The following is a 13295-nucleotide window of genomic DNA, read 5'->3' on the forward strand; positions in this document are numbered from 1 at the left end:
CTCGGTAGCTTTAACGGTGGCCTGGGCAGCTTTAACGGTGGCCTCAGCAGCCTCGACGACATCGTCTTCGTCGAGATCGCGGGCCGGGTCGGACTTGTTCATGGCGGAGTGGGTTTTGTCGAGGAACCCACGACATCTTTTGATGTACCATTATCCGGGCTCGCTGTGGCCGATGGATCTGACCCGAGTTTTTTTTTGAGAGAGTGAGAGCAGCGGCGAAATTAAACACAGAGAATGCACAGATGCAAGCCAATGTCCTTTGCCAGCAGGACTTTCCTCTCTGGTTCCAGCTTGTTTTCCACATCGAAGCTTTTTTTCGAAAAACTGGACTTGATCAGCGGTTAGCCGCCTCTTCTTCCCAGGTTGATGGAGATACTCACAACGTTTATCCCATCCATCTTCGAAGCGTTCTGTGAAGAAAACCTTGGCGGAGGCGATGGCGAGGAGAGAGAGAAGAACCAGGGACAGCAAGCTCGAGTTCGAACCCTAAACGCCATCGTTTTTCCGCACTGAGAGAGTCTTCAGCTACAGAGACTGATGCGGTTGATGATGATGTTATGTTGGCGAGATTGACAGCGCCAATGTGGAGGGAGCTCGATGAAGAAGGTGACGATGGAAGCAGAATGGGCCCTTGTGAGACCAGTGGTGTATTCCATTTGGATCTGGTGGATGTTTTGTCACGGGCCTTGAGGTTTTCCTGCTAGGCCTAGGCCTGTATTAGAAGAGAAATGAAAGAGCGGGTGCAAAGAAGAGCTTCCATCTTCTGATTTTTTTATATATATATATAATATTTTTTTTCTTTTTTTGGGTAAATACATAATAACATATGTATTCTTTTTTTTTTTCGAATAAACTGTAATTTAATTTTGTACAAAGAAACTTGCAAATTTTTTTATTTTATTTTTTAAATTGACCTTCATCAATGAAACTTTAATCAAACCTCTATTTATTTTTTTTATGTGACTGAACTCGAAATCGAATGCTCGAGCTTCCTACGTACCCTTCCAAAGAAAAAGATCAAGTCAAAACGTAGTTCAAATACATATTTTTTGTAAATTTTTTTTTGTGCCGTACGCAGTTTATGCTCTTGCGGGCCAGGAGCGTTTGTTGTCGTCTTTTATGCTCGTGCATACAAGGAGCTTTGGTTCGTGCAGTTTAGGCTCATGCAAACAAGGAGCGTTGTTGGTTCATCAAGCGATCCGGGAGAGTTGTTCCTCGCAATCTTCATAGCAAGGAGCCTTGACTGAGTAGTTGAAGAAGTTTTCGGGCAAGAAATCGCGCATCGTGATGGGGATAGATGATCTATGTGTCGAAATCTTATCATCTTCAACACGTTCACGTTGCTTTGAAGGTTGACAATAGCTGTTTTGCCCCCTTTCCGATTGGCGAACTTGTGGAGGAGATGTATGCTTCTTGTGCAATTTCTTAGGAGTGACTTGAGTCCATCCTTCAACTTTGCTTGACTTGGAGGATGCCCCCGGCGGTTGAGGCAAAGACTTTGAGTCGAAAGAGCCAGAAGTGACGGTGGTATAGTTTGACTTCACCACATCGTCAAGATCTAGCTCGATGATTCCTTTCTGAGCCAGTTTCATGATGAGATCTTTCAGCACGAAGCACTTTTCTGTCGGATGACTGATGAAGCGGTGGAATTTACAGTATCTTGGACTGTCGGTACGATTCATCTCTTCCGGCCGTCTGCACTCAGGCAAACCGATCACCTTCTTTTCCAGCAAGTCTTCTAACATGGCAACCACATCAGAGTCGGGGAATGGATAAGTCTTCTCTTCAAGCTCATTCAAAGTGCGTCTACGCATCTCTTGATCACGAAAAGCTTCGGTTTGAATCGCCTTGCCTCGTGTAGGGATTTTGACGGGAACTGTGTTGACCGTCATTGCTTCCTTGATGGGTTTCCACGCAGTCTTCTCCAACTTTGGCCCAAGAACTTTGTCATTCTTGTAGTCGGCGATCGGTTCTTTCTTCCCATGATGGACGATGCTCAACTCCATGTCATGGGCGCGAGTGGCCAATTCCTCGAAGGTCCGTGGTTTAATGCCTTGAAGGATGTATTGCAAATCCCATTGCATGCCTTGGATGCACATCTCGATTGAAAAGGTTTCCGAGAGCCTGTCTTTACAATCGAGGCTTAGAGTGCGCCATCTGTTGATGTAGTCAATGACTGGCTCGTCCTTCCACTGCTTTGTGCTTGTTAGCATGCTCACAGTGCGGCGGGTGCTATAGAAGCGGTTGAGGAATTCTCGCTCTAATTGCTCCCAGCTGTTGATGGACTCAGGCTCTAGGTCCGTGTACCACTCAAAGGCGTTTCCTTTCAGCGAGCGCACAAACTGCTTGACAAGGTAATCCCCTTCGATCCCTGTGTTGTTGCAAGTTTCAACAAAGTGGGCAACGTGCTGTTTCGGGTTTCCTTTTCCATCAAACTGCATGAACTTTGGTGGTTGATAACCCCTTGGCATCTTCAGGGCATCAATCTTCTTGAAGTAGGGCTTCGAGTAGAACAAAGAGGTATGTGAGCTCCCTTCGTACTGTGTCTTGATGATGTTGGTGATCATCTCATGCAGCTGCTGAATAGAAAGAGATCCCATGAGTGCCGCTGCTTGGTCTGGCTCCGGCTTCACATCGTTTTTCTCCACTTGAGGCTCATCTTCTTCGTCATCTCTTCTCTTTAGTGGATCATTCTCTGGGTCAGGGTTCTCGTCGTCCTGTGGCTCCAGTCGGCTGACGAGTGCAGCGATTTGCAAGTCTTTTTATTCAACAATCCGTGTTAGCCTTGCGATCGCTTTATTCATTTGAGTCAGTTGTTCTTCGATGGAGGTAACGCCAATGGTCATGACTTGTGCAACCAATAGACGTGACTTTCCTTTAGACATCCAAGATGCTGACGAAGAACGTCGTTGGCTGTTTTGGGATGTCATCTTGTGTGCCTCAGCAGCATGCTTCGGTGCCCCCAGCGAGGTCAGGTTGATGACAGACTCACACCTTTGATGCTCCCCTTGCTCTTTTAGCGGCACCAACTTTGAAGTGGCATGTTGAGGAGCGGTTGTGGCGCCAGTGAATTGTCTGTTTGCGGCAGAAGTGCTTAGGATCCTTCCCTCAGTGGTTGCGAGAACGGCTTGTCCCTTGCTTGATACCATTGACTTTGAGGTGTGTTTGGATTCCTTGAACGGAGAAAGAGATGAGAGGTAGAGATTGTCCCACTGGGCGTGCCAATTTGTGAACACAGAAAATTCTCGAAACGAACAAGACAAAAACAACGTGCACAAACAAATATTTGTATTTTAATGATTTTGGGTTACAATCTTTCTCAATTTTGATCCTCTGATTCGATCTCCGTAAGGCGTTGATTTGTGGATGTTTCGTTGATCCAATGGCCGTCGAGGCTTGATCTTGGATGAATTGTTGGAAGTTTCTTCAAGGGGCCGTGGGCTTGATCTTTGAAGGTGGATTTGAGCGGATCTTCAAGGAGCCGTTAGGGCTTGATCTTGATGATGAATGTTTCTTCAAGGGCCGTTAAGGCTTGATCTTGAATAACGGTGATGAACGGATCCTCAAGGGCTTTTGGGCTTGATCTTGAAGAACAGTGATGAACGGATCTTCAAGGGCTTTTGGGCTTAATCTCGAAGAACAGTTGGATGTGTGGATTTGTCGACGTTGTTGATCCAAAGGGCCGTTAGGGCTTGATCTTGTATGAACGGATGATGAACGATGGTGCTTTCTTCAAGGGTCGTCGGGGCTTGATCTTGAATTGGTGGAAGTTCTTCAAGGGCCTTTGAGGCTTGATCTTGAATTGGTGGATGGTTGATCCAAGAGCCGTTGAGGCTTGATCTTGGAAGAACGATGAACAAAAAACGAAGAGAGCTTTCTTGATTCTTCGGGAACCTGAATGCTTGAGAGCTTCGGAGTTTCAGAGCTTCAGAGATTCAAGAATTTTGCCTAATGATTTTGGTTCCCTCCAAATGAATGAAATGGGCTTGTATTTATAGAATTTTCCAATGCCTAATTTTGAATATAATATCCCAGATGAAATAAGTCGTTTCTGCCAGGTGTTGACACGTGTCCTATTTGATGACTTTTCCAACTCATTTCAATTTTCATTGAGTCACACGCTACGTGTAAAATTTATGTAATACATGAGCGTTGACACTTTGATTTATCGGTCAACATTTATTTACCGAAATTTCGATGTCTACATTAACCTTTTGAATAAAGTATTTTTACATCATTCGCTGCAAAAGCAGGAAAAACAAATGGCAAACACAGTTAGTTTTGGATTAGGTTTAGAATATAATTCAAAATCTCATCTGTAACCTTGTTTCCATCTTGATCAGCGGCAGTTAAAACCGATTTGAAAACCTAATCACATAATCAGTTTCTAGCTCGAACAAAAAAGGACAGTTTTTACAGCGATAAAAAAGTCTGTAATAAAAGGATTTTTACCATCCATGAACCAGCCACTATCCGAAGATGTGTATGCTTTCGTAACAATAAGGTTGAGATCAGTAAGTACTTCTACAACTTCCAGAAGTATTCCATGTTTGTTTGCTCTGTTATTATTTACAATCCTAAGAGAAACAATATTGGATGAAGATGTGTAAGTTTGAACAAGGGAGATGGTAAATAATTGACGTGATTTTGAGGAATTTAAGGTATGATTTATGCATATAGCTTGGTAGGTTCATTCTCCGCATGAGTTTCTCATACTCATCATCCATGTCATGCGAAAAGCTTATACTAACTTTTGCAGAAAGTCACCTAAAAAAATGAAAAATAAAATTAGACAAAAGGTTAAAGAGAACAAAAAAACTAATTGGAGAGATGAACAGAACCATTGTAACCACTGTTAAATGTCACTCAAAAAAAAAAAAAAAACAAAAGAAGAGAGAGAGAGAGAGAGAAATTTCAATTGGGATAAAAATCCCAACTTTCTCAGAGAACTATCTCATAACATACAAATACCATTGTTTAGGAGTTAGTTGTAATTGCAAAATTTAATTGGAAGCTATACAGAGAAATGTATAATATTTGAATACGGACATACCATTCTGAATATTGTGTGAAATCTACTACTCCAAGCATTCATATTTGTTCTCCAAAGTGCCTATTAACTGTAAGAAACATTTTTGCAGGAGTATGTAAGAATGAACATTCAAGTAAAAAAGTATAGTGAAAAATCATTTGTAAATCGACACAAACACATGTGGAGGTAGAAAAAAGATTAGGATACCGTACACTTTGCGTTGTTGCATGTTAAAAAGTGTAATTGCTATAAAAAGCAGCAGGAGTCTGTCAGTGACTTTAAAGGTGTTTTATGTGTTTCTTTGAAAAACATGTTTGACCCTTACTTATAAAATTTCTATTATGGTCATGAAAGGTTTTTTCAAAACAATTTGTTGATTGATCCAGTGTGTTAACAACGTTTTCCGCTTTTTATCCCTTGTTGATTGAAAAAGATTTAAAAACTAATGAAAAATGATTCCGTTAAAGTAAATAGTACCATGATGATAGTGAGAGGACTGTAAAATGGGATGCGTGGGATTCGTCATGCACACATTCAGTGGCGAAGCCAGGATTTGTGGGGAGGAGGGGCGAACTTAAAGAGTGCAAGATTAAAAAAAATCATAACAATCAAATCCCTTTATAGTAATGTCTTCCATGGTTTATCAATACAAACACATTACAATAGTTGCCGATGACGTTCTATACCTTGAAAACTTCACATAATAGGCTCAATATAGTATCTTTATATTAATTAACGGTATGATGTGAAGAAAAAAAAAATCTTAGATTCTTAATCTTAAAGTAGAATATACTATATGACTAATAACTAATTAAACCAATCAATACCAATAATCATATAAATTATTCAATAAACAAAAATTCAATTAATCAATATCAATAATAAAAAATTCAAGTTTACCCTAAATAACAATTTCATTCATCAATACTTATAGAATTTCTTATCAATAATCCATAATTAATAGTCATTAACCATGTTGATCAATTACTCTATGATTCTATATAAATTAAACAACATTTTGTATTAAATAATGAATTAGGGTTAGGGATAATATAAATTTAGAAATTACAGATTTCATCAAAAAATTTGGAGAGAATTGGCCAACCAAACCAAAGGATGGCGCCTAGAAGCTGGCAGCAGGGAGATGGCTTGAACTTTGGAAGCAAGGAAGGCTAACAGGATGTTGCGGCTGGGATTTGGGGAGTTGCTACTCTCCGCTTGGGGTCTGGGATAATGAAGGCACTGGGGACTCCTTTAATTATTTAATTTTTTTTTAACTCAATAACCCAAACGATGTCGTCCAACTGAAGAGTTTTTAAATTTTTTTACCAGTACCAAAACGACGTCGTTTTGGTTTGGTTTTCATACAAAAAAAAAGAAAACTTGCTGCAGCAAAGCTGAACAGTAGCAATGAACCCAGAAAACACAGACGAACTTCATCGCTTCTGACGGGACCGGAGGGGCGGAACCACCGCTCTTGGACTTGATTTCCGGTGAGGGGAGGAGCGGACGCCACTCCTCGCCCCTATGTAGCTTCGCCACTGCACACATTGGCTTATAATATTATCACAGTTTTGGATTTCTAAGCAAGAAAAATTAAAATATTTTTTTTTTCTTAAAAAATAGTGGGCCTCTTGCACAATACTCTCCTGCAGCGTTCCTCCCTCCTTCCTTCACCACGCACCAACAATAAAAATCCCTATAACTAAATAAAGCAACATCTCCCCAAAACAACCGAAAACCCATCACTCTCTGCCGCCAAATCTCTCTGTCGCCGACTCCATCCCCAAACCAGCCCAAAACTCATCATCACTCCCGACTCTATGTCATCTCACCGAATTTCACATGGCTCAGCCGCCCTTCCCCCAATTTCAAACCCTCAGACACACATATACATTACCTTCAATCTGTGCTCTTCGATTTTGTCGATGGAAACCATGGCTCATCTGGCGAGCCACATCCAAAACTACGAGGTCCGATTCCTCCCCGAGTTCTTTGACTCTCACTCAAATTGGACGGATTTTCGAGTGGAACTGTTCGCCATGGCCTGCAGCAACGCCGCGGCCGAGTTGCTTGGGGAGGCTGAGTTGGACGCATCACAAAAGAGAACCATTCTATTTCTCCAGGACTGCTTGCTGGCGATAGAATGGGTGTTGTCCCTGCGTCAGGATTTTCCTTTAGTGCACAACAGATTTGGAAAGTAATCTGTGGTCTTCGCTTAGAGAACAAGGATTATTCTTTAGAGAACAAGGACTTGGATCTTCCCGCTCACAAGGTTTGTTAGTTTATTTTCTTCCCATTGATAATTTGTGGTCTTCCCTTCTCATATGCATATAATATATACACATACTGTAATTTAATTAGGTTATGGTTGCTACGGTTCGGTGTGAAGAGATTGCCAACCAGAAATTCAAACAGTTGGTCCACGATGAGGTATGTGGTCATTTATCTCCACATATGAGGTAGTGCTCTGATAATGTATCAAAGTCTTGGTTATTCAAATTTCTTAATGCAAATACCCATTATTTTTCAGAAAAAAACTTTCTTCGTCTTTAAGCGGTCCTGTAGAGGCTCTACTGGAAACTGGTGCAAAAGACACCTGGGCTTCGATACGAAAACTACTTAATCGTGAGACCAAAGTTGCAGTATCGGAGTTCTCAACTGCAGTTGCCAATTTTGAGTTGGACAATGAAACGGTTGTCAAAATTATGATCCACATGAAGGATCGGTAGGAACTTTTTAAAAATCTTCTTTTCTTTTTCACCTTGTTATTTTGGTTGCTGATCACTTCTGTTGTCATTTCTCAGGTTTGCCGTAGTCTTCAATTATGACAGCGATTCAATGCCTAGGGTTTGGACTGGGAACGAAGACATTAGAAGTATTACCAAGGATGCACGAACTGCGGTAATCATTGGGAACTTTTGTGGAAGTACATGTTATCTATCTTTCTGACTTAAAGTGATGTTTTAGTTGTTCGATCATCTCTTTCTTGCAGTCTCTGAAGCTTTTGTTGACCATGGCTGCCATTCGCTTGAATGAGAAGCCAGATAATATTGAAAATGTCCTAGTTTCTTCTCTGGTGGACAGGACTGTTACTGTTTCATCTTCACAAAATAGGAAACTAGGACCTCCTACAGATCCTCTTGCCTCAAGCTCTCGGGAAGAGGTACCATTTATTTATGGGTTTGGTTTTTATGTAAAATTTTTCTATGATGAGACTCCCTTCTTATTAAGGTTAACTCTAAACTAGGTTTCTTCAAAGGATACCTTAATTACCCCAGTACAGTGCAAGTCATTGTCAAAGCAGTTCAAAGCAGAGACCCAATATATCGTCACTCAAGCTATTTCGGCACAGGTATACTTAGTTTAACTTCAGTAGTGTAATTGTTTTTATATCGTTTAATCAGAGTTGCATCTCGAATAAATGGATTTTGTCTTTTATAAAATGTTCTTTAAAGATTTGGTTATGAAAATATGAATATTGGAACATGTTCCTGGAAAAGTAATGAACAACTGGTGGGAGGAACGTGGAAATAGGACGCAAGCATTGTCCTCGGATGACATTTTGGGTGGGAGTTCTTATGTAAATTGGATTTAGTTTAGTAGTGAAACCAAACATATGGAAACATTTCATATTGAAAATCGTGCTGATTCTTGACTTGGGAATGGTTTATTCAGATAGGACCGACTTATAATCAAGTTCAGTGTATTCTTGTTTTTTCTACAAAGAAAAATCCTAGCATCCTATTACTATTTTTGTAACGAGCTCCCTATCTTTATGCTTATGGCTCTGCTCGATCATGATGTTGTTTGCTTTTGTACTTTCAGGAGGCTCACAAGCGGAGTAACAACTGGTTACTTCCTCCATGGGCTATAATGGCGATGATCGTTCTTGGTTTTAATGAATTTATGATGCTTTTAAAGTAATTACTTTCGTTCTTTTTTGTTTCCTTTTGCAAGTTTTAGGTTTTGGACATTTTTAAGTGTCCAGACGCTAATGTCTTGCACATCTGTTAATCACTGTGCCTTTTTTCTTCAAATGAAACAGGAACCCTCTCTACCTCATGGTTCTATTTGTTGCATTTTTACTTTCGAAGGCCTTATGGGTACAGATGGACATTACAGGACAGTTCCAGCATGACGCTGTAAGTATAAAACTGAGTTTTTTTTGTCTCACTTGTAAGTTTATGAGTATGAGTTATGGAAGGAATCAGTTCTTGTGTTTAAGATTGATATGGAAAAGTCTTGGTCAAAAGCCTTAACTTATTTGTAAAATTGGGATTGAACGTGGAATACAACAGCTGGTGATCCTAATTTGATAGAGACGTCACTCGGGGCTGGCCTTTTTTGTTACAGTCTCATCAAATTGTAATTTTCTTGATTGAAGCAGTTTCTAATTTTAGTTTCCGTTATTTGTTTTTACCAGCTGTCAGGAATACTGTCTATCTCATCAAGGTTTCTTCCAACCGTCATGAATATTCTAAGAAAACTCGCAGAAGAAGCTCAGGGGAATCAAACACCGGAAGCACAAAGGCGGCCAGTTTCTCTTGCTTCTCAGAGTTATAGAAATGAAACACCTCAGCCAAATCCAGTAACAAGCTCATTCCCGGAGTCCTCAGTGTCTTCCAATATCTCGTCATCAGATACAGGCATGGAATACTCAAGCCCTCCTTTAAGACAAAAGCGAACGGCAAATGTTGAGGAAGTTGAATCTTCATGATGTATGATTTGAAATAAAAATAGACGGGATTTGCTCAGTGCCTGGTTTTACAAATTATAGGTTAGTTGTTATGTTTCGAGGAATTAGATTGTAAAATCTGCGCATTCTAACTTTATTGACAACTTTTTCTTCATATTAGTATTGTCAGTAAAACAAATGAAAAAAATTTGTGTGGAGCTCAGCTTGCCATTGGACTTTACGTGCTATAATCCACTTGTTATCATTCTTCTATTATAAATATAATACTATTTTTTCATTCTTCTGTTTTAATTTTTCATAATTATCTTTTCTACTAATTAAGGGTAAATTAATTAGGATCATCTACTAATGATTGATATACACAATGACAATCATATCAGACCGGTAAAACGAGCCCCAGAAAATATAAATTTAATTAGAGTTATGCATAGTCTTGAAAATCATGTAGGATATTAAACAGGAAAATTAGAAAAAAAAATGAAATCAAAATATAAAATATAGCACTTAAATCCTACCACAATGATTTTCTCGTGTTCAGCAAAATAGGAATGGTTGTGCATGTATGCTTCTTTCCTTTCTTCATAAGAATATGAATGGTAAACAAAAAGCATTGTGGATGCTAATAATTTATCAATAAAAAATGAATTATAGTATCTACTCTGACTAACAACAAAATTGAATATCACAAAAATATATTAAATTGTCTGTATGTTTGCTTTCTTTTTTCTTTTCTTCTACCTTGACAAGCAGTAGCCTGACATTTAGATCGTGGGTGGATTTTCTCAATTAACATGCAGTTGGGGATAATATGATTTTAACTGTGTTTTTGAAATTGAATTTTTTTTTTCCTTTTCATTCCATGATAGTTGGAGAAGATTGGCTTTTTTTATTCTTCTTCTCGTGTCCTTGTGAAGAAAGTAAAGAAACTGGGAAGAAGACTGCAACGGCAGAGAGAAGGAAAAAGAGGAAGGAAGGATTGGAAAAAAAAAAGAACAGTTAGATCAATCTCATGGTGTATATTATGAGTAAAAAAGATAATTATGAAAAATTTAAAATAGAAGAATGATAGGATATTATGTTTAAAAAACTTACCATTTAGCGAGTTTTAACTGAATTCTAGTGCCACTTAGCAAAATTCAGCAGCAACTCCACACAAATTTTTCTCAAAACGAAGAGGGTGTATGTTCCGTTCACACTAGTTTTTATCGACGTCTCACTAAAAAAATTTAGTTTTAACTTTTTTAAAGAACACCACTTTCGTTACCAAACTACCAGTAAACATCATGTTCAGTTCACCCCAATGAAAAGATTCTTTGTTTTTAAAGCTCAAGACAATTTAAATAAGGGAAATTTTATTTGAACCCATATTTTGTATCTCAACACCCAGCTTACTTTTTATATCCCCATTGTATTTGATTTATCTATCATTATCTATTTACACCCAACATTATTTCCGAAACCGCCTTTACTTATCAAAACTTAACTCAATCAAACTTCTTTTTACATCTAACTCAATCTACTTAAAAATAAAAAAATAAAACCCTAACCAGTCAATCATCTCCAGGAGCAAATTCCCTTCTCTCTCTCTAAAAAATCCTTCCATCTCCCATGGTATGGTTGTCATTCTACATCCCCATCTACTCCTCCGTAGTCGTCCAAACCTTTTCCTCTTCCTTTTCTTCATCATTTGACATCTCTAAATTTCTAAAGCACTAATTAGCTTAATAATCGGTATGAGCTTCTGGTTAGAGTGTTTAATGAGTTTGGTATGTTTCAATTAAATGAGAATCTTCTAGCCTGTATATTTCTATATGTGGTAGAAAAATGGGTACGTCCATGATAACTTTTGGTAGATCAATAAATATTTTTAACCGTGGATAATTATTACTTACAAAAGTTACAGACAACAATTCACATTACATTGAATTGTGGCTAAAAAGTATATCGCCTTTGCACGTTTTATAGGCGAACTCATAGCTAAGCAGTTTTATTGTGGAGCGAAACTTCAAGAATTGATCTAACCTGGATGTGTAATTGAGTTTATGCATTGTAATGATTAAACTGATAAATATTTCGACCATATATGGATTTAATATCGTAGTATCTTTTAGCCTCTATATGCCACAAAAGTTGCGAACAAAAATTCACAATAATAGAACTGTGGTTAAAAAGTATATCGCCCTTGCACGTTTTATAGGTGAACTCATAAGTAAGCAGTTTTATTTCTGACCAAAACTTCGGGAATTGATCTAACTTGAATGTATAATTGAGCTTATGCATTTTAATGATTAAATTCATAAATATCTCGACCACATATGAATTTAATATCGTATTGTCTTTTAGCCTCTATATTGGTATTTGTGACAAAAAAATGGGTACATCCATGAGAAAATTTTGTAGATCAATGAATATTTTCAATCTAGATATTTATTAGATACCATAAATTATAAGTCTATTCGCAAAAGTCTAAGTCTCCGCACAAGTGTATTTTTCTTTCTAATTATAGAAAGTTTGGAGTGCCAAATGAGATTTTTTGGAGTGCTAATAACAATTTTCTATATTTATATACATTTTATTTTAGTTTGGAAGTCGACTTCCTTTTTTTTCTTTCTTTATCAAGTTGGGAGTATCACTAAGTGCGACCCTGTGCAACTAGTTGTTGATTCGTTTTGAATAATCAACATTATTTCTTACAATGTCTTGGTCATATGAATAACAGAAAGAAAATAGTCATGATACAAGCTGAATAGTAGGAATACTAATTAGTAAACAACTTGTGCATAATGTTTGCTTATAACCAAGTGGCATGAAGGGACAAATGTGTAGGTTTCATGCATGACTTGGAATAGTATTAGTAAATGCATGATGTTTGCTTATAACCAAGTGGCATGAAGGGACAAATGTGTAGGTTTCATGCATGACTTGGACAAATGTGTAGGTTTCATGCATGACTTGGAATAGTATTAGTAAATGCATGATGTTTGCTTATAACCAAGTGGCATGAAGGGACAAATGTGTATGTTTCATGCATGACTTGGAATAGTATTAGTCGTCGGGAGATTTTGCATGAATTTGTTTTTGTTTTTAATATGTATATATTAAGTTCTATTTTAATGGGATTGCTCACCACCCTCAAGTTGTGATAATGCCTTTATTTATCGTTGTTATGTGAGTTTAATTAAATTTTGAGATTGTGTTTATCCACTACATATATTTTGATTTTTTTTAAGTCGAGCTATAGCAGTAGTAAGTTAGATGTTAGATTAGTCACTGACAGAATTCGAACCCACACCGTTATGCAAGAGTACAACACTTTTTCACCACTGTGGTAAAGAGCTACTTGCCAACAAGTTGATTGGCATGTGTGACTTTACTAATACTATTCCAAGTCATGCATGAAACATACACATTTGTCCCTTCATACCACTTGATTATAAGCAAACATCATGCATAAGTTGTTTACTAATTAGTACTACCCTTATTGAGCTTGTATCATGACCGTTTTCTTTCTGTTACTCATAAGCCCAAGACATTGTAAGAAATAATGTTGATTACTCAAAACAA

General features: G+C 38.1%; 2 protein-coding genes across 6 annotated transcripts in view; one reads left to right on the forward strand and one right to left on the reverse strand.

The window, feature by feature from the left end:
* The window catches only part of LOC126620830 (uncharacterized), a 53163-nt gene that overhangs the window by 9682 nt on the left and 30186 nt on the right, over positions 1–13295 (reverse strand). The window lies entirely within an intron of this gene.
* LOC126620803 (protein ROOT HAIR DEFECTIVE 3 homolog 2-like) lies at positions 6662–9928 on the forward strand. The gene is made up of 10 exons (XM_050289100.1): positions 6662–7242; positions 7276–7307; positions 7397–7465; positions 7567–7760; positions 7840–7936; positions 8028–8198; positions 8283–8387; positions 8861–8955; positions 9081–9177; positions 9459–9928. Exons 1-10 carry the CDS (start codon positions 7179–7181, stop codon positions 9750–9752), a joined length of 1218 nt encoding a protein of 405 aa, XP_050145057.1. The 5' UTR covers positions 6662–7178; the 3' UTR covers positions 9753–9928.

The sequence above is a fragment of the Malus sylvestris genome, chromosome 5, assembly GCF_916048215.2.
Source record: "Malus sylvestris chromosome 5, drMalSylv7.2, whole genome shotgun sequence".
Classification (NCBI taxonomy): domain Eukaryota; kingdom Viridiplantae; phylum Streptophyta; class Magnoliopsida; order Rosales; family Rosaceae; genus Malus; species Malus sylvestris.